The sequence below is a fragment of the Dermochelys coriacea genome, chromosome 7, assembly GCF_009764565.3.
Source record: "Dermochelys coriacea isolate rDerCor1 chromosome 7, rDerCor1.pri.v4, whole genome shotgun sequence".
Classification (NCBI taxonomy): domain Eukaryota; kingdom Metazoa; phylum Chordata; order Testudines; family Dermochelyidae; genus Dermochelys; species Dermochelys coriacea.
This window is the reverse complement of record NC_050074.1, coordinates 58,777,828-58,801,642: the sequence shown is the minus strand read 5'-3', so window position 1 is coordinate 58,801,642 and position 23,815 is coordinate 58,777,828. Positions and strand designations below refer to the sequence as shown.

Below are 23,815 nucleotides of genomic sequence, written 5' to 3'. Positions count from 1 at the left end.
CATGTTCCACTTGTAATCACTTCCTGTATCTTATGTACTAGTGCAATTCTGATGGGGCTGGGTTTCTGTTCATGTTAGGTTTTGTCCAACTCTTTGTAAATAAAACCACAGTTCTGTGGCCTAAGCATGTTGTTGATGCTTCTCTAAAGCAGTTCTAGGGAATTTGAAATTCCCAGAAATGTTGCTTTGAAAACACCGGACAAAAAAGTTAGCTCCTGCAGACTGGTGAGTTTATGGAGAGAGCACAACGGAGTGTGTGTGTTTTGCAGTCTGTCCTCTGGGACTTGTGCTCCTAAATCACTTAAGTGTTTTCGGAAATGCCACACAAAGGGTCACCCATTTGTGGAGAGCAACACTAAGGCTGCAGTTGCCAAAAGAGCCCACAAGAGTTAGGGCCTCAGTTCCATGGAAAGTCAGTGGGAGTTGTGTACCCAGGCTTTTTTTGAATACCCCAGCTGATGTAAATGTGAACCATGTCAGTTTGTGACCAGACAGACTCTCAGCTGGAGTTAGTGAACGCTCCCACACAACAAGGGGTGTTTGAGTTTGCAACATATTTTTCCCCAATTTTGTCACGCAATGGAAAAGGCCTCATTGAGAAACCGGTCAAACCCATCCCAAGCCACAGACCCTGATTATGTGACACATCCTGTGGTAGCTTTTCAGCAAATCTCCCTAGGTGGCTTCATAAATAACTTGTGTATTTCTTTAGAAAAGGCTGCTGCTATGTTACCCACCAGAACTGAGACAGATAATACCGTTAGGCTCCTGTAGCTCACCTGTTTCACTCGACTCTTTCAGTGTATTTGAAGAATTCCAAAGCACTTTAACAAAATGCTTAACTCATATCTTGGTTTCATACGTTTTCAAAAGTGTGATCAAGAGCAAAACAGCAAGCCAACCAACTTCCAGAAACCCACTCTAGCAGCTCCCAGCTCAGCTCTGCCTCCAAACGGATTGAGTCAAAACAGGTGTAGGATGGGACATGTACTTCAACAGCATGTCACCTCTTACTGTCCATTCTCTGGTAGGGTCTCCACTGCAAAGTTCTGTCAGCATGGCTATCAGCTGGAGGTGTGAAAAATTCTCACTCCTCGGTGACATAGCTCTGCCAGCACAACCCTGGGATAGACATGGCTCTGCTGACAGAAACGTGCTTCTGTCAGGTTAGCTAGTGTCATCTGGGGCGATGGTGTTACTGTATCTGCAGACGAACTGCTTCTATCAGAACAGACAGCATCTACAGTAGGGGGCTGTGCGGCCATAGCGATGGCGATCTGTGCTCTGTATTGTAGACATAGCCTTAACTCTTCACAAAGCTCTTCCAATCACATGCCCGCTGCTTGTTCCCCTATCCCTGCCTCTCCCTCAGGGCCTTCCTGCTGCTCGTATTTTTTCAGATGATTTCAGCCTGCCCTAAAGGAACTTCCCAAGATCAGCTTCCTATTCACCTCTCACCCCACGGATGCTTCTGTTCCCAGCAATCCTTCCCTTCTGTCAAAGGGCCAACATGCTGAATAAACAGCAGTGGAGAGGAAAAGTCACCCACTCCACAATCATCCCATTATAGTTAGAGATGGGTCAAAATCCCACATCCCATGCCTCCAGCTGTGGGTTATCTGGATCTGGGTATTGCAGCCTGAGTCCATCTCTAGCCATAATGGTGTTGGGTGGGGGATTAAAGCCAGCCATAATCAAAGGCAGTGAGTGGCAGGATTGAAATGCATCCGATGAAGTGAGCTGTAGCTCACGAAAGCTTATGCTCTAATAAATTTGTTAGTCTCTAAGGTGCCACCGGTACTCCTTTTCTTTTTTAGGATTGAAATAGTTGTTCAAGTGACTGTCCCAAACGCTGTGTCTGACCCGCTCCATAGCAACCGTGCATCTCCTGCTGGCACTGGAACACCTGATAGTTCATCTGTCCTTTTCTGAAATCCAAGATCAAGACTGGTTTTGTGCCACTTTGCAGAAACAGATCCCCCAATCTAGTCAGCTAACCTTGGAAAAATTCGTCCACCTCATTGTTCACCTTCTCTCCTTAGCAATGCGATCTTCAAGCCCTGAATGTGTTAGTCACCTTGCTGGCAACCACAAAGAGCAGGCCAGCAACGAGCAATCAGTGCAGCCCATCTTTTTAGCTGTGGATGCTAGTTTTGCCCATTTGTCGAGATCATCACTGCTGCTTGCCTGCAATCAAAGGCTGCCTGTCGCAGCTTCCCCAGCCTACACAGCAAACAAGTCATCACGGTGTGACCATTTTCCTCCTCCTCCCTCCCCTCCCCGCCAACACTTTGATATGCAGCCTGTGGCTTCCATTCACTTCCTACCAGGTTGCAACAATATGTGTGCGTGTGCGCACACACACACACACACACACACACACACAATTAGACCCCTGCAACCCACCTATGAACCAATGCACACAGTCATCCATGTGTAATGCAGAAATCCACACACGCACACGCATACACGCATATACAAACACACAAACATACATGTAGACACAGCAGAGCTCTGTGAGTAATGGGGGAATGGCAAAATCAGTTGGAAATGTTATTCTGAAAATATAGTGGAACCCTTTAAATACTTTAAAATATTAGGAGTACTTGTGGGACCTGAACTTTGTGACTTTGTCCTCACCCCTAACTGTTTCACATTTGGGGACAATGTAAACCTTCAAATCAGCGGCACTGCTATGGGTACCCGCATGGCCCCACAGTATGCCAATATTTTTATGGCTGACTTAGAACAACGCTTCCTCAGCTCTCGACCCTAATGCCCCTACTCTACTTGCGCTACATTGATGACATCTTCATCATCTGAACCGATGGAAAAGAAGCCCTTGAGGAATTCCACCATGATTTCAACAATTTCCATTCCACCATCAACCTCAGCCTGGACCAGTCCACACAAGAGATCCACTTCCTGGACACTACGGTGCTAATAAGTGATGGTCACATAACCACCCTATACCGGAAACCTACTGATGGCTATACTTACCTACTTGCTTCCAGCTTTCATCCAGACCACACCACATGATCCATTGTCTACAGCCAAGCTTTACGATACAACTGCATTTGCTCCAACCCCTCAGACAGAGACAAACACCTACAAGATCTCTATCATGCATTCCTACAACTACAATACCCACCTGCTGAAGTGAAGAAACAGATTGACAGAGCCAGAAGAGTACCCAGAAGTCACCTACTACAGGACAGGCCCAACAAAGAAAATAACAGAACGCCACTAGCCATCACCTTCAGCCCCCAACTAAAACTTCTCCAACGCATCATCAAGGATTCCAACCTATCCTGAAGGATGACTCATCACTCGCACAGATCTTGGGAGACAGGCCAGTCCTTGCTTACAGACAGCCCCCCAACCTGAAGCAAATATTCACCAGCAATCACACACCACACAACAGAACCACTAACCCAGGAACCTATCCTTGCAACAAAGCCTGTTGCCAACTGTGTCCACATATCTATTCAGGGGACACCATCATAGGACCTAATCACATCAACCACACTATCAGAGGCTCGTTCACCTGCACATCTACCAATGTGATATGTGCCAGCAATGCCCCTCTGCCATGTACATTGGCCAAACCGGACAGTCTCTACGTAAAATAATAAATGGACACAAATCGGACGTCAAGAATTAGAACATTCAATAACCAGTTGGAGAACACTTCAATCTCTGTGGTTACTCAATTACAGACCTAAAAGTGGCAATTCTTCAACAAAAAACTTCAAAAACAGACTCCAACAAGAGACTGCTGAATTGGAATTAATTTGCAAACTGGATACAATTAACTTAGGCTTGAATAAAGACTGGGAGTGAATAGGTCATTACACAAAGTAAAACTATTTCCTCATGTTTATTCCCCTCACCCCCCACTGTTCCTCAGACATTCTTGTCAACTGCTGGAAATGACCCACCTTGATTATCACTACAAAGTTTTTTTTCTCTCCTGCTGGTAATAGCTCACCTTACCTGTTACAGTGTGTGTGGTAACACCCATTGTTTCACGTTCTCTGTGTATATAAATCTCCCCACTGTATTTTCCACTGAATGCATCCGATGAAGTGAGCTGTAGCTCACGAAAGCTTATGCTCAAATAAATTTGTTAGTCTCTAAGGTGCCACAAGTACTCCTTTTCTTTTTGCGGATACAGATTAACACAGCTGCTACTCTGAAACCTGTCATTAAAATATTACTCAGTCTGTTTGCTCAAACATAGGCATTAAGGTGCATGCAGTTTCAGGCATGCACACACATGCAGAGCTAGGTGTGCACAAACACACGGGTGTGCAAATACACACAAACACATTCTAGGCCGGGACAGGCAAAGCTTAGTGGATATAAAAGGAATGTAGCTGCCTCTTCATCCCAACCTTGAACTCTACCTGACCCCAAAGCTTTACTGAGCAGAGAAGTGTTCTACTAACGCCCCTTTATTTTCCATTTCCATGTACAATGGGCCCAATCCTGTTCCCACTGCAGTTCTTGCTGTTGATTTCAGTGGTGGCAGGGTTGGGCTGTGTACCTTCACAAGAATGGGCGGACTCCACCTTTCTAGTGCTGGCTCACAAGAGAACTTCTTGGGAAAGCCAAGCTCATCGTGGGTGCATGGCAGGTGAAGTCATGCTGCGGTGGTTGGAAAGTGGACGAGGAATGACTCCAGGTGTATGAATCTGTTCTTGTGAGTATCCCTTGTGGGAAATAGCTCTGTGAAGAGAGACACCCAGTGGAGCTGCGGCTGTAGCTAGCTTGGAACAGGAGCACAGAGCAGGGCAGTTCTGATAGGGGGTGATGGCAGACTTGTGCTTTGTTCTGTAGTTTCTAGTGAATTTATATCTCCAGAGCTGTGAAACCAGCAGTAAAGAGGAACAATGGTCCAGGGAGAAGAAAGAAGGATGGTCCAGTGGTTAGCTTGCTGGCCTGTAACTCAGGGTTCACATCCCTGGTTCTACCACATACTCTCTGTGTGACCTTGGGTAAGTCACTTTGTCTGTCTGTGCCCCGGTTCCCATCTGTATAATGGGGTGATAGCCCTGCCCCACCACGCAGGGCAATGTGAGGATAGATACAGTAAAGACTGAAAAGGAGTACTTGTGGCACCTTAGAGACTAACAAATTTATTAGAGCATAAGCTTTCGTGAGCTACAGCTCACTTCATCGGAAGTGAGCTGTAGCTCACGAAAGCTTATGCTCTAATAAATTTGTTAGTCTCCAAGGTGCCACAAGTACTCCTTTTCTTTTTGCGAATACAGACTAACACGGCTGCTACTCTGAAACCAGTAAAGACTGAGATTCCCAAGTACTGTGGTGATGAGGGCTGTATATATACCATAGGTAGATCTACTGAACAGTGCAGCACTGGCAGTGTTAGAGAAAGCTTCCCTTCCATGCAGGCCATGAAGGGACCATCTCTAGGAGTCTGTTCTCCTTGCTGTTCTGTCAAGGACTTCTGTATTGAAATGGCAATAAGGGGCCAGTTCACCCCAGTTGCTGGCATGGCTTTGTGATGTGTTGTAGATATCCACTTGCTGACAAAAGCTTTGAGGTCACCAGCCAGGTGCTGAGAACACTGCTAGCTAGAATCACTCTGTTACCTAGAGATGAAAGGCTCCATATCCCATTACCCATGCTCCTGGGGCATCCAGTCCCTTAAGGTAATGGGGATCTAACTGACGGAGTGGGTGTTGTGCATGATTGGTGCATTTATGGCTATTTACACAGTGACTGCTGACCCTTTACCAGGATACACAGAAGCAATGAGTCTGTAGACTCCCCAGGCAGGGCTGGGAAAGCATTCATGTCTGGTGACATCTGCAGATCAAGCCAATGTATCCTGTCGTGGACTCAAGAGCGCTGGTGGAAAGCTTCTATCTAAGGTACATCTGTGGCCCCCATTAGTGCTGTATCTAGAGCACCACACGCTTGTTAATGGATTTATCTTCACAAAACCCCTGGGAGATAAGGCAGGGCTATCGTCCCCATTGTAGGCACAGAGCCATCAAGGATAGTGTCTAAGGTCACACAGAAAATTGAACCCAAGACTTCCAAATCCTAAGCTAGTGCCCTAACCACTGGACAGTGTTTCCTTTTCTTCCCCTCTGTAAGTGCAGGCAAGACCACCCCATCACCCACCCCCATGGAGCTGCCCACGCTCCCAGACTGTGTTTGTAACAGGATTCTTTATAAATCTAGCAGTGAAAATGACTCTTAGCCAAAGCGCTGGGAATGCCTGCTATGGTAAACCCTGGCCCAAGCTAAGGAGAGATGGCTGTGTGTGCACAAGGGCCAGTTGTATTTGGACAGGAGATTGATTAAGGATGTTATGAGAAGTTCTGTTAAGGTGGAGATGGGAGTTGTCTGTGTTTACCTGTGTCTAACAGGGTATTTTCTCCCCCTACACGAGGCAATGCAATCAGCACCCTGTTCATTCCTCACAGTAAGAAGTAATGGCTGTACACAGTCACTTTAAAGTTTCCACTGAGGGGCGTAGACAGCTCAGGGCTAGACTATTCTAACTACTATGGGCTTGAATTTGTGCCCTGAGTATTGCAGCTGAACATTAGTTTATATTAGCAATGGACCCTTTCCACAAAGTACAGATTCCAGTCTAGAGCCAAATGAGAACTTTCTGACAAGCGTTTTCAGTTCAGCCTGTTACAGAGAGAGAGAGGAGGCTTGAACTCAATATCTGGATCCAAACTTCATATATCTATAATGAGCAGAACTGGACATCGCCAGACAAAGAAGTTTGAATGCCAGATCCTAATCAGAGTTTTCCCAAAGACCCCGGGGGTGTTTGGGTTCGTATCATTATAAAGATAGCTTGGAGCTACAAACTTTGATCTGAAACCCCAGAACCAGATCCATTTTTGGCTCAGGGCCAGGAAAAGGAGCAGCTGTGAATTTCAGGCTAGGATCTAGATTCCAAAAGTTTGTGATGTTCTAGCTCTGTGGGTTTTAATCTTGCTACCATCTCTAGTTTCTGTGAATCCCAAGCCTTCCAAAAGCTGATGCATATTACAACAAAATAAGGAGACATGCCCTTTGCTGGACAAGTAGTGAGGTATAATTGTCTGGGGAACTGCTAACCTGTCCTGCTTGCTGCCTCTAGGCTGCAGTGAGAAGAGCCAGCAGTAAGTGGGAAGAAAAGGAACATGTCCAAAATGTTATTACAGAAAAGTCCCCTTTAGATAGGGCAGCAGGCACTCCACTGCCGTGCATGAGCCTTAAACTAACATGTCCTCTTCTAACAACCGTTTCTGAAGCACACTCTATTTTTCTGACTTGTGTGCAGCTATAATTACTCTGCCAATCCCCGTGTGACTAGTGATGATGGGTTTTTCTGCAGACAGCTGTAGGTTCACAACCATGCTCCTATTTAAAGTACCCCTAGGAACTTTTGCTCACTTCACAATTGAGCTCCCAATTAGAGTAAATTTATAGACCCAGTTATCACAACAGGGGATTGTAGCCTGATCCTCCTGAATCCAAAAATAGGCTCCATGACAATTGCCCAAGCAAGCCAAGACCCTTGAAAATGAAGCTCCCTTTCTAAAAATGTCTACTCTGTTGAGGGAAGCTGGGTTGCTCTGCCAGCAAATAGCCCCTGCTGGGAGACCAGGCCATTTACAAGACACCTCCAAGCCTCCTTTCTGATGACTGGGGTGAGAAGCCAAGCCCTGAGCCTCGCTTTTATGTGCACTGTGGGCTGCGAGAGGCCACCTACTAGGGATCTGCACTCCAGCAGGGAATCTGGCCAAGGTAACCCATTGACTCCCCAGAAGAGAGCCTGGAAATTGGGCTGGGAGAGACATTCTCTGAGGTCGTTGTCAGGTGGGGTGTGAGAGTGAGGCCTGTGGACTCTGCTGTAGCCCTGGTGCTAATGGAGGAGTCGGGCTACACAAGGACCTCCTCATCTTTCAGTTTTCTGCTCTGGCAGGTGTGTGTATGAGGGAGAGGGCATCCTTGAGGCCCCCCTGCATCCAAGCATGCTGATGTAGAGCCTCCTCCTTCCGAGCCAAAGCGGCAGGCAGCAGCAGCTTTGGCTTCTGTTCCTGAACTCTGGTCTCCCTTTGTAACCTGCGAGACTCTGTTACCATGGTGATGGGTACGAGGTCTGTGCTTCGAGTAATAGTCGGGCATGAGCACTAAGGTAGGGACGTGGGCTCCCAGAAGGTCAGCAGGAAAAGGGCAGGTGGGTTGTCTAGCCCGTCATCTGTGGTGGGAGGGGACAGGGTGGGTTACTCAGAAAGCAAGGGAAATAAGAAGCGGCTTGTCGCGGGGCGAGCTGTCCTTTCACGAGGGTCGGGGCTCAGCTGCACTTTTGCCATGGTTAGCTTGTCTCCCGGGTGGAGGGGGTGAGTTTTGAGGTCATCTGACTAAACCAGGCTGGGTGGGGGGTGGGATTGAGAGAACAGAGGGGGAATCTCTGACCTGACCTATATAAAGAGCGGGAGGACAGGTGGGGAGCTGGGAAGAAGCAGGGCCCGTAGAGACTGTGGCATCAGATAGATCAGTTCTGACTGTCAAAAGGCAGCAAGCAGGGGGCGTAAAAACCAGAGCTGTATCTGGGCTTGGTGCCTGATTCTCCCCTCTAATAGGAATCCTAGTTCATAGATTGCACAGGAGGTAAATCATCTGAAAAATCCACACTGTGAAGCTGGCTAGGAGGCTGGTGTGAGAAGGGTCAGAACTAGGCTGCATGTTGGCAGGGGACCCAAGGCTTTCGTTTCTCCTACAGTATCTACACTGCCATGCTGCCTTATTCTACGCGCTAAAATTCCATCGGCTTCTTGGTTCAGGTTAATTCCTTTTTAGAAAACAACGAAACCCTAGGAGCTTGGATTCATGCAGCCGCTTTCGTTTTGCAAATCAGTGCCCGGCCTGTGAGTTTGTTTAAGCTAAGCAACAATTAATAGCGAGAACAAACATTTCCTTGGCTTACAGGCAGCTTGTAGCCCTTCCAACAAACTCCCTTCCCCAGATTAACTAGGATTTAGTAGGTGTAAATTCTGTTTAAATTAAGGTAGTTCCATAGAAACCAGCTCATACCATTGTCCCTATTCTTATCTCTGAATTCCATGAACAAGCAATCTCGGCAGCTCAGTTCAGGGTGACAGTTCCTGCTTTTCCAATAGACCTAATATTCCAGAGACAAATGAGTACGGAGGTGGCAGTGACAGAACAATAAAGACACTGTTCACGTAACAAAGTCAAAGCAGTCTCTATAGAAGGGGGAAACTCCAAGCCATTAGTGACAGCTTTTGGGTTGGCCAGTCTCTTCAGCCCCTAGGTAGAAATTGCTCCAGTACATCTATTGTGTGTCCTCATGTGGGCTGTCACTGGAGTGTATCCAAGTCTGGGGCACGAGGTGGGGGGAGGGGAAGATTCCCACTGACTGCCGTGGGCATTGCATTGGGCCTTGTGTACTGTAGCGGAGAGGAAAATTGTAACGGGAGAATGAGCATGGATGGTGGTACTCGGAGCATCTCTGGGTGAACAGCATACAGGGCAGGCTGTGTGTATTTGATGTCCTGGCCAATAGCTTTTCTGGGGTGTCACCAGTCAATCCTGTACAAAGCAGAGGTAGGCCTGGATCTGAATTCCAAATTGGACCCCATCCTCTGAATTTCAGACAGGACAGTCAGGTTCATATCTTAAGCTCCCTAAAAAGCTGGTTCTAGGGTGGATCCAAAACCAGAAGGGATGGGAATGCGGGGGTGGCACTCTTCCAGCTCCAGGTTCAGAAGTGGCTCCGGATGTTGGAAATCTCATGAGAACAGCTGGTCTTGTGAGATTTCTGCTGCTCAAGATGTTAAAATCTCATAATCTCTCAGGCTCCTTGATGACCACTCCAGGGGTTCCAAGGGCCATCCAGACTAAGCCTGAGCTCTAGATCTGGTTCTCAAAGCTGGAATCTAGATTTGATCTGGATACTCCTGGACATCGCAGGTTTCGAATTCTGCCCGTACTCTCATCATGCAGCATGTCTAGCTTTCTGATCTGCTCCAGTGATGATCTTGATTGTTAAATCTATCACTGGGGTAATCGCAGCCAGATGCCCACGCCTTGATTCCTCTCTCTTGCAGCATGTGACTTTTACAACTAGATTGTCTGGCGCCCCAAGGGCACTGAATCACCCTAAAGAGGGTGGAGCCAACCCGCTCCATACCTCAGCACAGACGGGTATAGCTGGCCGCTGGCAGGAGGGCTGGGCTGCACTGTCCTTAGGATAATACAGCTTACACCTATTCCCTGGCATGCTGGTGAGCCTAGTGGAACGTTCTGCCAGCAGCACCCACTGGGACATTGGCTTCACGCCAGGCCACGGACATGTGCCCTATGTGATCCTGTACATCAGTGCAAAGAGGGCACCAAGCAAACCCAGCGAGGCTAGCTTGGGCGAGGCCTGTGGTGGTTTTAGAGACAAGGGTTCACTCCTGGGCTAGACGTTAACCGAGGTGTGTGTTTTGTTTTTCAGGTGGTGCGGGGGACCGAGAAAAGATGCCTGTCAATCATGAAGCCTTCCTGCTCATGGCTAATTCCCAGAACGAGATGGAAGATTGGGTGAAAGCCATCCGGCGGGTCATATGGGCTCCCTTTGGTGGAGGTATTGCACATAGCTCACATGCACATAAATTAAAACTGTTGCCTCAAGGTAAAACATATTCTTGTGATACTAGGGTATATGTAGCACTGTAAAATCACTGCAATGCCTAGCTAAACTCTCCTCTTCCTGAAGCTTTGTAAAGCGCAATTTGGGGGCGAGGGTGAACCCACATTTCTCCTCCTCGGCAGTATGTAAAACTGCCCCCACCAAAGAAGCTGATTGGTGGAAGAAATGACATTGTATTATTATTATTATTATTATTTTAACTCATTGTTTACAGCTATTTTTATTCCCTAGTCCCTGACTCCGCCTCCTCTTTGCTTTTTTGCTGAGAAGGAGGGTGTCTAGTCACCTCCATTCTCCACCACTGGGCCAGATGCCCATTTCCAAACTCTCAGGACATCTGAAAGGCAGCGTCACCTTCCACTTGACAAAGATAGGGTCCGATTCTGCAGCCTGTGTGCAAGCAAAGCTCCCATTGACTTCAGTGGGTGTCTTTGTCTGTGTAAGGACTGCAGGGTCAGACCCAGGACACACCTGAGAGCGTAATCAGTGTTGCCGACTCCTGTGATTTTTATCTCCAGTCTCACGATTTTGATGTTTTACCTAAATCTCCTGCTCCTGGAGCCCTGTGATTACACAAGACTTGTTAATGCGGAGATTAAGTTTCTGGCCCTCCTGGCTGTGGGGAAAAGCTTGAGAACATGACCCCTGTCTAGCCGGAAGGCTCAGCCATCACAAGGCCAATACAAAACCCAACTTTTTTTTAATCTCTTGATTTTTATGCCAATGTGCTGAATTTGGCAGGGACAGATTCATGATTTGGAATGCCCAGATTCGGCTGTATTGAGGAATGTCGGGAGGCAGCGGTAGTCTCACAGTAATGTCTCCCTTACTCTGAGGCCCTGCCTACCCTAGGCAGAAGCATCCAGATCCTCAAGGGTATTTAGGTGCCTAACTTCCATCAACATCAATGGGACTTAGGCACCTAAATACCTCTGACAAGCTAGGCCAAAGACCTTGCTGCCTGTCTGACTGTGGTCTATGCTTGGGGTATCTGTACAGTGCTTTGTAAAACCCCTGGAACAGCTGTTGTACCATGGGCACAAGTGTCCATCGCAACATCTAGGACAAGGCCTCTGCCCAGTTTGGCTGGATGTAATCCAATCTGTTGTGGGGTCCCCACAAGCAACAGGATGCACTGATTCAGTTGCTCCTCCTAAGCCCAGTCCGCAGTGCCATGCCCACATTTTCAGTTTACCCCAAAGATGCCTCCTCCAGGGGTGTCAGGAATCCCAGAGTGCACTGGTGCAATCCCAGAATGCACTGAATGCAACCACAGCTAGAGATTGTGCTTTTGGTGGAGCCTGCATAGGTCTGTTAGAGACCAGTTTAGCAGGCCCACACAGCAAACACTGCAAGGAAAACTGAGAAGGAAAAGCAGCAGTTCAGTGCAGGAGATGTCTCTGTGACAGTGTTCTCCTCCAGGGCAGATTGCATCAGTTTTCCTGCTGTCGTGTGTTTGGGTATTTTTATTGTCAATATGACCAAGGACTTATGACTCTCTTGAAGTAACGTTAGGCTGACTTCTACAGTTAAGGGTAAATCCACTGGCTCTGGACTCAGCATTGCCAACCCTAAGGAATCCAAAAATCTGCATTTAGGCCCAAAAAGCTCAAAATTATCTTCAAAATCAAGAGGTTTTTTAAATACATTTTTGGGTATTTTTGCTTGGCCTTCTAGTTTCTGAGCCTCCAAGGTGCACGCAAACTTCCAAGCTTTTCTCTGCAACCATGAGGGCTAGAAACTTGTGTGTGTGTGTGTGGGGGGGGGGTTAAGAATTAAATCTGATGCTCTCCCATAATCCTATGACTCCAGGAGCTGGAGCTTTAGGGAAAAAACAGCTATCGTCAGACTGAGAATAAATCATGAGAGGTGGCAATGTTGTAGACTAGCAGCAGGATAATAAAGAAGGAAAGGCAGTGTGGTTCCTCTGTCACTGTTTTCAGACACATTGGGCCCAACCCAGCTACCAGGGATGTCAGTGAGAGCTGGATCACACCCTGTAATAATATTAATATCTAGCTCTCATCATCAGTAGATCTCAAAGTACATTACAAAGGAGGTCAGTATCACTATCTCCATTGTATAGATGAGGAAACTGAGGCATTGAGCAGGGAAGTGGCTTGCTCAAGATTAACCAATAGGCCAACGGCAGAGCCAAGACCAGAACCCAGGACTCCTGAGCCTCATTGCACTGCCCTATTCACTAGGTCAGAGAGCCATTACAATGTAATTGCCAAGCAGTTGGGAAAAAAATTCTGGTCATTTCACTTCAGCTCATTGACCGGAATTAATTGTAAATAATGCCTAGCCCCATTCTGGCTATCATACCTGCCTGTTTTATCTATGGTTTCAGAGTAGCAGCCGTGTTAGTCTGTATTCACAAAAACTCACTTCATCGGATGCATTTGGTGGAAAAAAAACGAAAGCTTATGCTCTAATAAATTTGTTAGTCTCTAAGGTGCCACAAGTACTCCTTTTCTTTTTGCGAATACAGACTAACACGGCTGCTACTCTGATTCCTTTCCCTAGTATTTATAGCATGCCAATCACCAGGAGATCTAGTTGCTACATTCATTTCCGAAGTATTTATCAGGCTTTGAGAAAATGACCAAATTCACACACACCCCTTTGCCTGGAATCAGAGCAGGGCTCTTTGCATGTGGTATTTCAGCCTAGCTCAGTATATTGGAAGGCTGTAAACAAAGCTGTCTCTTTGTGTTTTAACCGAATAATTTTAACTCCAAGTCTTATCTGTCGACACATTTTAATATTTGAAACTAGGGAGGAAAAAAATCAGGCTTTATTATTATTATGTAAATATCCAGCCCTGGAGAAGGTTGATAGGATGTGAAAATAAATTATGCCAAGATAAAAGGGGCGGCTTAGCCACATGCTTTCATTTTTGCTGATGTATTGAAGAAAGTCCTAAATCAAAGAGGATGGGGGACATGTCGGTGCGGGCACACGAACCGGCACAGCCTTTCAAAAAAGAATCCGAAAACTCCCCAAAGCTGCTGAGAATCCCACCTAATTAATTGGAGACCGGTGTAGACTTAAAAGCCACACAGAGTTTATGCTTTGAAACAACTTTTAAATTCGGCCTTAAAATAAAATCCGTGGGCTCCTGAGCCTGTTGGAGAAGGCTGGCTTGTTTAGGGCCCATGTGGTTTCTAACAGGTTCCCGTGCGTCTAGTCAGTTGCAGCCAGAACAGAGGTTTTTGGGAGCTCAGCTTTAGAAAGGAGCTGTGTGCATTGGGTTTGTTTGTGGCTGGTTTTTATTTTAAAGAGCAGACATTTAAAATGAATGGATACAGCTGGGCTGTGAAGTGTTATCAGGCTTGATTAAAACTCCAGCTGACCCTGCCTCAGTCTCTCAGGATCACATCTCGTTTGCACCACTGACGTTCATGGAGTTACTCTGCATTTATGCTCCATAGCCAGGAGCAGAATCTGCCCGCTGTGGGGCACCTGTGTGTGGCTCCATGACAGACATGCAAGTCAGACCCACAAATGCTGCTTCATGCCTCCCCTTCTTGCCACTAGGGGTGCCCTTCTCTTTAGATGGAGAGTTGCCTCCAGTCCCCACAGTCCTGTTGTTTTTTCCCTATTCTCCCTTACAGCGTATTTGCAGCAGCACTGCAGAATGGTGCAGTGTGGTCTAGTGGTTACAGCACAGACCTGGGATGCAGGGTACCACAGACTTGCTGCACAATGCTGCGTTTAGCTGCACCTCCCAGCATCCACCAAAGCAGCTGTGTGATGCTGCTTTGGCGGAGGGGAAGGGTGAGGTTTTCGCTTCAGTGGGCATGGTAATGTTTGCTTATTCCAGAAAAAGCCAGTGAGTATTGGCTGCTTTAAGCAGGGCCTGGCTGGTTGTTCACTTCCCTTGGGGTTCTTGTTCCTTCATTGTCTCACCTAATGAAATCCTGGTCAGGTTGGCTGAGGGATTGAAGCAAGGGCCTGTGCTTCTGAAAGCATGAGCCTCTATTGCCTGAAAACCCAGGCATGGGAGCTGTGAGGCTGCAGCTAATGCGTAGACCTCTCTGCTGGATCAGTGCTAGCTTGGCAGAGATCCAGACTGCGTTTGGCTGGGCTAAACTGTTATATATTTCCTTTTTTTTCTCTTCCTCCTGATCTCTCTGGACATGGGTGGCTCCCTGCTCCCCTTTCTCTCTTCCTCCTCATTCCCCCTGTTCAGTCTGCGACGCAGTGCCTGCCCTTCTCTGCCCCCAGCAGCCCAGCTTATCCCCCACCCCTGAGCCTGGAAAGGTCTGGCTAGCTTAGATAGCATCTCATCTCCATGCTAGGCCTTTCTGCTGCCACTTCTGCCTCTTGGTCTCCTTCCCCAGCCCCCAACTACATAGATCTCCCTGCTAAGGGGCTGTTGCCATGGCCATAGCTGGCATCAGACCACCAGGGGCAGGAGTGTGCTTGGCTCAAGCAGAATAAGCAAGCCCTGCTTTAAGAACTTGTCTACACCAGGAAATTGACAGGAGTAGCTCTGGGTTTGGTGTCTGTTCTGCAATACAGCACTTTATTCCAGGGTAATTAGCATGCTCATTCTGAAAAAGAGCGTTCACCCAGGGAGCTGTTCCAGTCAGTTGCCCCATGTAGACAAACCCTAATTCGCTAAAACCCGCCGCTCAGCCGACAGGGGAACCTTGGATCCAGATCCTCTAATCTGGGATCTGTCCAGGGAAATGCAGGAATTCCCAGAAACAATGAGGCAGCTGAGTGACCTGCCTGGAGCAGCTGGGTCCCTGTGTCTGTGCCCTCACTGCTGACTCAGGGATCGCCCCACCCAGGCTGAATTAATGACTCTGCTTTGCATGGAAGTTGCTGTATGAAGGCAAAACACGGTTATTGTGGAGTGCCGGATATTCCCATCAGACTCACATGCCCACTGGGAAGCTGGGCAGTTTAGTGGTTAGGACACTGCGCTCGGATTTGGGGAGGGTTCAGCTCCTGGATTAGCTCTCGATTCAGTGTGATCTGGGGTAAATCATTTAAACTGTCTTGTGCCTATGTTTTCCTTGTGTACAATGGGGATTTCCCAGTGGGACTGTTGTGAGCACAGAGTCCATTCAGGATTGTGCGTGCACACGGTCCTGCAGCGATATGGGCCAGGTAGATGGCTCTTCTTATCTTCACAATGCCAAGTGTAATTACACAGTTGAGATGCTGCCCTGGAACGAAGTGGAGGCCAGACTCCTCTACTGTTGTTCCGTCCATGTCTCTGTTGTGCAGGCACCGTGTGTGCCGTGTTTTCCTTCCTTCACATGGGGCAGGGAAGGGCACTGGGAGGCGGGCTAGAACCCGGTTTGCTCCCTGAGCAGCTGCTGGGTGTTTGCCTTGCCTCCCATGTGTGGTGTTATCTCTGCACAGAGATACAACTGGCGCCCTGCTAGTTTTATCACTGTTTGTTCTTCCAACCCAGAGTCAGTGTTGTCTGGTGGTGGGAGACAGACTCAGGCAATGGAAGAGGAACAGAGGAGGGGTCTGTCTTAAGGGAACGGATGAATTCAGAAAGATCCACCTGGGACAAATGGAAGGACAAAGTATCTGTGAGGAGGTTATGATCAGCTTAACCCCGTCAGTATTTGCAGCAGCAGAAGTCAGGATCTCCTCTTACAGATAGAGAAACTGAGGCACGGGACTGGGAGAAGACTGAGTCCGATATGGGGCCAAGCTATCTGCACCTCCCCCCTCCCCCCAAACACAGCAGTCTGCTCTGCATCTTCTTTGTCTCTCAAGTCTGCCTCTGGAATATGATGAGACCTGACTTACCTAATATCTAAGGTATCCCTATGGGCTCTTATCATAGCATCTGGGCACCTCACCATGTATTTATCTTCACAACACTCCTGTGAGGCAGGGCAGGACTATTATCCCCATTGTACAGATGGGGAAACCGAGGCACAAAGAGGCCAAGTGATTTGCCCAACATCACACAGGCTGTCTGTGATGGAGCAGGCCTAGATCTCTGGCTAGCACCCTCACCACAGGGCTGTCCTTCCCTTTGGCTACTGTCTCTGATCTGTACTAGAGAAGAGATAAAGATGGACCCATTAATCAGACCCTGCATAGACTTCAGACTTGCAGAAAGCATGAGCCCTGGATCTGACCCTGCTCTGGTCCACTGCAGAGTGGTTACAGCTACTGGAACAGGGCATATAGACTCTTACAAGGCAAAGACCATGCTTGGGGTGAACATCAATGGGACTTGTGTTCCTAGGTGACCTTGGGGGCTTCCACAGCCCTGACCCCTAGAGCAGGGGTTCTCAAACTGGGGGTCATGACCCCTCAGAGGGTCGCAAGGTGGTTACATGGGGGTAGTGAGCTTTCAGCTCTGTGGGCAGACAGCCCTGAGCCCCCATTACATTAAATTACTCAATTTAATGTGGGGGGTCACACTCAAAGACTTGGTGTGTGAAAAGGGTCACCAATACAAAAAGTTTGAAAACCACTGCCCTTGAGTTTACTGTCTAGAGATGAACCAAAGCCGTTCCATTTCTCAGGGCTTCGTGAGAAACTCCTAGGTTTCTGCCATGTGGGGTTCACTCCCTCCACACATATGACTTTTAAGCTTCCAGAAAACAATTGACCAAGGGCTGGGGTGGATTTTCCATCACTGGCCATTTTTAAATTAAGATGGGACATTTTTTCTAAAACATCTACTCTAGAATTAATTCAGGGAAGTTCTCTGGCCTGTGCTACCCAGGAGCTTAGACATGGTGGTCAAAGTGGACCCTTCTAGCTTTATAGTCTATAAAGCTATGACTTTGCAACTCCGCGGAAACACCCAAGCTTTGCCTGGCTCCAGATAGAGATGTGTGACAGCCCAGGAATATGGAAGGTTCAGAGCAGTGCCCAGCGGTGTGGGGCACCATGTGAAGTGTGTTAGCACCACTCCAACCAGGGAGGGATACGCGCCCCCAGAACTTTGGAGCTGAAGGCTGCCGGCGAGGCTAGTGTTAGTGCTGCTGCAGAGAGTGGAGACAATGAGCCAGATCCCTCAGGTGCTGTAAATTGGACTAGCTCTTTGGCTTCCACCAGCTGGGGGCCTGGCTCATTGTCTCTTAGCTTGTGAGGTCATGGGCACCAGGGGCCAAGAATGGTGTCTGCTGGGCAATATAGTAGCTTCCTTATATATAGTGGCAGGTATAGTCACAGTGCAGCACATAAGTCCTTAGGGCCCATGAAAGGACAAGGGTTTGTACTGTGTTAGAGGGTGGGCTGGACTAGCCCACAAACCACAAGCTCCCTCTATTGGCTAGAAGTAGTAGTACCTTGCTTCTGTGCCACACAGCCTCTTCTGCACTACTACAGTGCTAGTAAATTATTAATATGACAGTAGCTCCTGATATAGGAGTGTTCTAACAAGATGTCTGAATGCATATATGTAAATAAGGTGCCAAGAGATGGCACTCAAGAATGTGTAGCATAGTTCCTGGATTTTGTGGGACCAATAACACTTCTTGTGTCCTGCAAACAGGTTCCTCTTTACATGGAGCTCTCAGCAGTGGCCAAAGGCCTCAGGCCCTATTGTGCTGGGTGAACACAGAAATCACAATCCCTTCCTTGAAGATAGTCTGACTGTAGCACATTTTTTTCCCAAAAGAGCCCCTATTGTATTACAAATTCTCATCAACAGGCTCGTATGTATATTTGCACCTCAGCCCTCTACTGGAGACAATCAGAACTACTCATGTCTGTTTCATATGCCCTTTACTGCTGATGGTGATTCTCCTCTAGATCAAGTATGAGGGAGCCTGTGTTCATCAGTAGACTGATCTGAATTCCATTCCTGTTTGCCATAGCATGCCACCACCAAGTAATAACGGTGAACTCTTAGATGGCCAGATTTGTTACATTAGATTTTTTTAATGTCTGTCTCCAGCCCTGGTGGGGGCAGTGGCTGGGGGATGACTCAGAAGGGGAAGTGCCCCCTGACTGAGTCACTCACATTACTTCCTGCCACACTCTTGGTTTCCCACACAGGCCTCCTCTGCGAGCACTGGCCATGTTTGTGCTAGGTTTATGAAAGCTGACAGGCTCAAAGCCCCCCTGGCTCTCAGGGCAGGCCATGGCAGTGGGTGATTAATAGGCCAAATATGTACCTGTGGTGTTTCTCAGCTTGCAGGCAAGTTTTTTAATATCTCTGTGTTGTTTCTTCGAATGTTGCGAGAATCTGTGTTAAAGGAGAAAGGTAGCTAGCTGCCTGCAGACAGCGGATTTAACCCTTTGGGGGACCCTCCAATCTCTTCAGCTACTCTGGGACCCTCATAAGTGCTGGAAGCTCCCCCTCCCCCCAGTAGTAGGCCTTCAGCTTTACAGTCCCCACCCACCTGCTATCTTTTGGGCTGCGGGCCGTGGCCCACTCCGTCCTGAGCCTCTGCTGAGACGGCTCAGAAAAGTTTTGTTAATTTATTTAAACAGAATTCCTCATGTCCTGGTTCAGGAATGCCTGAATGCCACAAAAAATGGCAGCTTCCCTGCTCTTTCCATCCCCACGATGTTTGAATAAACTTCTGAACCTTCCAGTGCTTTTCCAGCTCCTCTGAGGTTCTTCCTTGCTTGCTGCTAAGGGCTCTGGCTGGAATCCAGCTGTTGCCCTAGGGGTGAAAGCCACTGCGTATCTCTGTGTTGTAACATTCCTGACCCATCCAGGCTCATTGTCCACTGGGGTTTAAGCTCCAGGAAGTTGTCCTCCTTTTTCCTAATTCCCCAGGTTAATGCTGGATCACCTGGCCTGGTGGAGGAGGTACAAGAACTGCAGCAGACAGCTCACCTGTGTACAGGAGTTTCAGGGGGAACAGCAATGGGCCTGTTACTGATCTGATTTTGATCTAACTTTACCAATTCTAGGCGAATTGAGCATGTCAGTCCTGAGACAAGATTTGTTCCTGCCTCAGTAGTAAATGCCACCTGAATAGGAACCTGTGCCACTTTGTTGTTGTTGTTAAAATAGCAAGCAGAGGCCCCATTGGGCTGTGTATACCCCTAGTGAGAGGTCACACGCAAAATAGATCAGACAGATAAAGGGTAGCAAAAAGACCCAAGGCACAGAGAGTCTACCTAAAGTCATACAGCACGTCTGTGATTAGAACCCAGGTCTGACTCCCAGGCCAGTACTTTAGCCAGTAGACCAGCCTTCCTCCTGATTCCTGGACTCCTCCTCTGGCCCTGTTATGCCCCAGACTGCAGCAGAGGACTGGGTGCACAGTGCTAACTATGTATGTTCTCTTCCCCACTACCACATCCACTCTGTGGTTGAACGGACAAGAACACTGACTGAGCCTGGGGTCTGTTCTCATTTTCAGCATCAAGCTGGACAGTGCTGCTCAGTCAGGACAAGAGGTTTCTCAGTGCAGGTCGGTAGCTTCCCCATGAGCAGTGAGTGACTCGACTTCGCTTGTCCCAGTTTCAGAGAATAGGATTTTTCCTAGCTGGACAGACAGGGATGCAGTGGAGTTAGTTGCCCACAAATATCTTTAGCAGAAGGAAAGCTATGAACACCTTCCAGCAGAGAATCTTAGTCTGGATGGAGAGCACCATTTGTAAATCAGCTTCCCTACCCTCTGGTGAACTAGAGAAATATTAGTAGGCACAGAGCAGTCACACAGGGGAAGTCACTGGCAGAACTGGGAATCTCCACTGTTGCCCAGTTCTGTACTTTCTTCTAAAGCAGGGGTGGGCAAACTTTTTGGCCTGAGGGCCGCATCAGATTTTCAAAATTGTATGGAGGGCCGGTTAGGGGAGGCTGTGTCTCCCGAAGCAGCCAGGCGTGGCCCGGCCCCTGCCTCTTATCCGACCCCCCCACTTCTGGCTCCCTGCCGGCTCCCCTGGTACTCCTGCCCCATTCACCGCTCCCTGTCCCTAGACCGCCCCCCTGCCCCTGACTGCCCCCTGCCGCTGTATCCAACCCCCCCTCATTCCTGACTGCCCCCTGAAACTCCTGCCCCATCCAACCCCTCTGTTCCCCACCCTCTGACCCCCCCGACCCCTATCCACACCCCTGGCCCATGACCACTGCCCCCAAACTCCCCTGCCCTCTATTCAACCCCTCCTGCCCCCTTACCACGCTGCCTGGAGCACCGGTGGCTGGTGGTGCTACAGCCGGGCCACCCAGAGCATCAAGTCAGGCTGCGGCTCTGCAACTGTGCTGCCTGGCTGCCCAGAGCGTTGTGCCGGCAGCGCGGCATGCTGAGGCTGCGGGGCAGGAGGAACAGCAGGGAAGGGGCCGGGGGCTAGCCTTCTGGGCCAGGAGCTCAGGGGCCGGGCAGGAGGGTCCACGGGCCGGATGTGGCCATAGTTTGCCCACCTTTGTTCTAAAGGGAACGGAAGGCAGGCAGTTCAGAATCAGCTCACAAGTGGAAGGAGTTCGGGGCTGCATTGTAAATGCAGATCTCAGAGGAATCATCAATATCTATTGCAATCTTTTTGCAATTCAAAGGGCCAAATGGCAGCCATTCCAGCTTCCCAAGCACAAACAGCTCCATAGATGGGAAGAGTAGGTTTCTGCATTGCATGTCATGGTTATGCTAGATTTTTTTTTTACCTGAAATTCACCCTTCACATATAAGAAAGGAGATTTTGCTTGTTCAGTTATGCTTTTTGTTCGTTGCAACTTAAATTTAGATGTAAAAGATAAAAGACCATGCATGAGAATTAGCAAATAGATTGGATTCTCTTACTGAGCCTGAAGGATGTAGCAAAGTGAAACTATGAGTGTGAAATTGACTCAGCAATGAGAGGTTAATGGCGGTATGCTACCAGCAGAGCCAGATACTCCAGAGGTTTGGTTTGGAGAAGAACTCCAGTGATCACCCCATTCATTTCCCAGGTACCCAAGTTGCTGAGGTCTGGGGCCCTGGCAAGGTTTGGGGGCACTGGTTTTGATTGGTACTTTATGTGAAAGGATCTACATATCACTGATCTGAAAAAATAATATTCCCTAGATCTTATCTATTGCTTTCCATCCCGAGATTACAAAGCAAGTTACAAAGGAGGTCAGTATGATTATCCTCATTTTACAGATGGGGAAATTGAGTCACAGGAAAGTGGTCATCCAGCAAGCCAGTGGCAGAGCCAGGAATAGAAGCCAAGTACTGAGTGCTGGTTCAGTGCACTACCTACTAAGTCACAGATTCACCATAAGTTCAGCTGGGTCCAAGCTGCAAAATTTGGATCCAAAGCCAGCCTGCAAATCTAACAAAGTTCAAGGGCTTTCCAGGGTTTCGGTTCGGCCCACTAGAAAGACAGGGATCAGCAGCAACATTCAGACCTGGATCAAGCACCAGATTCTGAACCCCTCCATCATCCTTGCAGTTGGCTCTGGGGCGGGATTCCAAGCCCTTTTCTAACGATGAGGCTCTTTAGTGGGAATAGATGTTATTGTGTAATAAGTATTTTGATATTCACTAACACCCAGTATCGGTATAATACATTTCTGGGCAGCAGGGAGCTCCAGATGAAGTGGAATGGGGAGAGAAGTTCCTATCTCATTTAGCTGCTTTGGACATACAAAACTGCCATTAAAGTCCATGGAAGTTGAGGGTGCCTACAGCTCTGGGAAATAAGGCCTAGGGTCCAGATCCTCCAAGCTAATACCTCACTCATGAGAGTGAGATGCCAGTCTGGACCCAGCTATCCCAAGCTGGACATCCAAAAAGTGAACTAATGAGAACTCTGAAAATTTGGACTTTTATATCTCTGCCTCAGTTTCCCTATCTTGAAAATGGGAGACAACCACATCAGTGAGTGGTGAGAATGAATGAATGAATGTGAGAAGTCCCTGGATGAAAGGTGTGATAGAAGTGAAAGGTTTCATAGATGGGACCATTGTGATCACCTGGTCTGACCTCCTGTGTAACAAAACTTCCCCAATATAAGTCCTAGAGCAGGTCTTTCAGAAAAACATCCAATCTTGATTTAAAAATTATCAGTGATGGAGAATCCACCAGAACTCTTGCTAAATTGTTCCAATGGTTAATTACCTTCACTGTAAAAAATATACATCTTATTTCCAGTCTGAATTCGTCCAACTTCAGCTTCCAGCCATTGGGTCTTGTTATACCTTTGCTGGCTAGATTGAAGAGCTCTTTACCAAATGTATGTTTCCCCATGTTGTTATAGCATTGTGTGGAGGATCAAGTTTTCCAAGGAATATTTGCTCAGATCAGAGCTCTGCTGTTAATTTGAAAGGTATTTTTATGTTGCTCTCGACATTTCATTCTCCAAATATTTCTTCTTGTCGTTGTTTAGAGAGAAGCAGACTAATAAATGGCTCGTTTTGGCGTGGCACTCTGGATGTTGTGGCTAACCAATGCTCAGGGCTGTTTATCATCTTTTTGTTTTCTCCATGCAAACAGTTATAAGCTCAGTGAATAAGTTCAGTTCAGAGAACAAGCCATGCAGAGTTTGCTGCAGTGTAATTTACTGCGCTGTTTAATGAGGCTCCTTCCCATCGTACTTCAGAGAGATGAAAAAAGTGTTTAGACAGGATTAATTGAGTCTCCCCCATTGCTAAGGGAAGATGAGCAGTTATGTTTAATAACCTTTCAGTGCTTGCACTGTGTCTCATGTTTGTCCTAAATGCAGGTCCAGTTGACACTGCTGGAAATCGGTGTGATCTGGTTATTTCAGTCAGCACGCAGAGGATTCTGTACGTTGAGGCTTTGATTTTCATTCAGACACTGGTAAATTATTCCCTGGTCCAGAATACTGGGCCAGGGTAGGGTGGAGTTTTGTTAAGAGGATCTGTCCCAAACATATGGGAGAGCAGGGAATAGTTCTGTGCCCAGGAAAGGAGGATTGCTAGATGATTTTCTGCTAAGTTTAGCAGTATGACTGATTGTTCTTAATTATTTGATTGGCAGCTTTCTGTTGGCATAAGGAAGTGATCCATCCACCTGAGTTTGGCTGGGATAAGAGATGGGCCTTAGGTGGAAATTCTGGATCTGAATGTGCCCAAACTTTGAGGAAGGTCAGATCTGGATTAAAACTTTAAGATTGGGTCCTACTCTAAAAAGAAGCAAAACAAGCCCCAGGATCTTACATCCCTGAATGTAGCAGCTTGGGCCCAGAATCAGTCTACCTGCAACCCCCTGGAGA

At 47.8% G+C, this 23,815-nt stretch overlaps 1 protein-coding gene across 1 annotated transcript in view; it reads left to right on the top strand.

Moving 5' to 3' along the window:
* ARHGAP22 (Rho GTPase activating protein 22) overlaps window positions 1-23,815 on the top strand; it is a 235,807-nt gene that overhangs the window by 170,869 nt on the left and 41,123 nt on the right. The window contains 1 exon segment of the mRNA XM_043519482.1: window positions 10,505-10,633. Coding sequence (XP_043375417.1) covers window positions 10,505-10,633 — 129 coding nt within the window.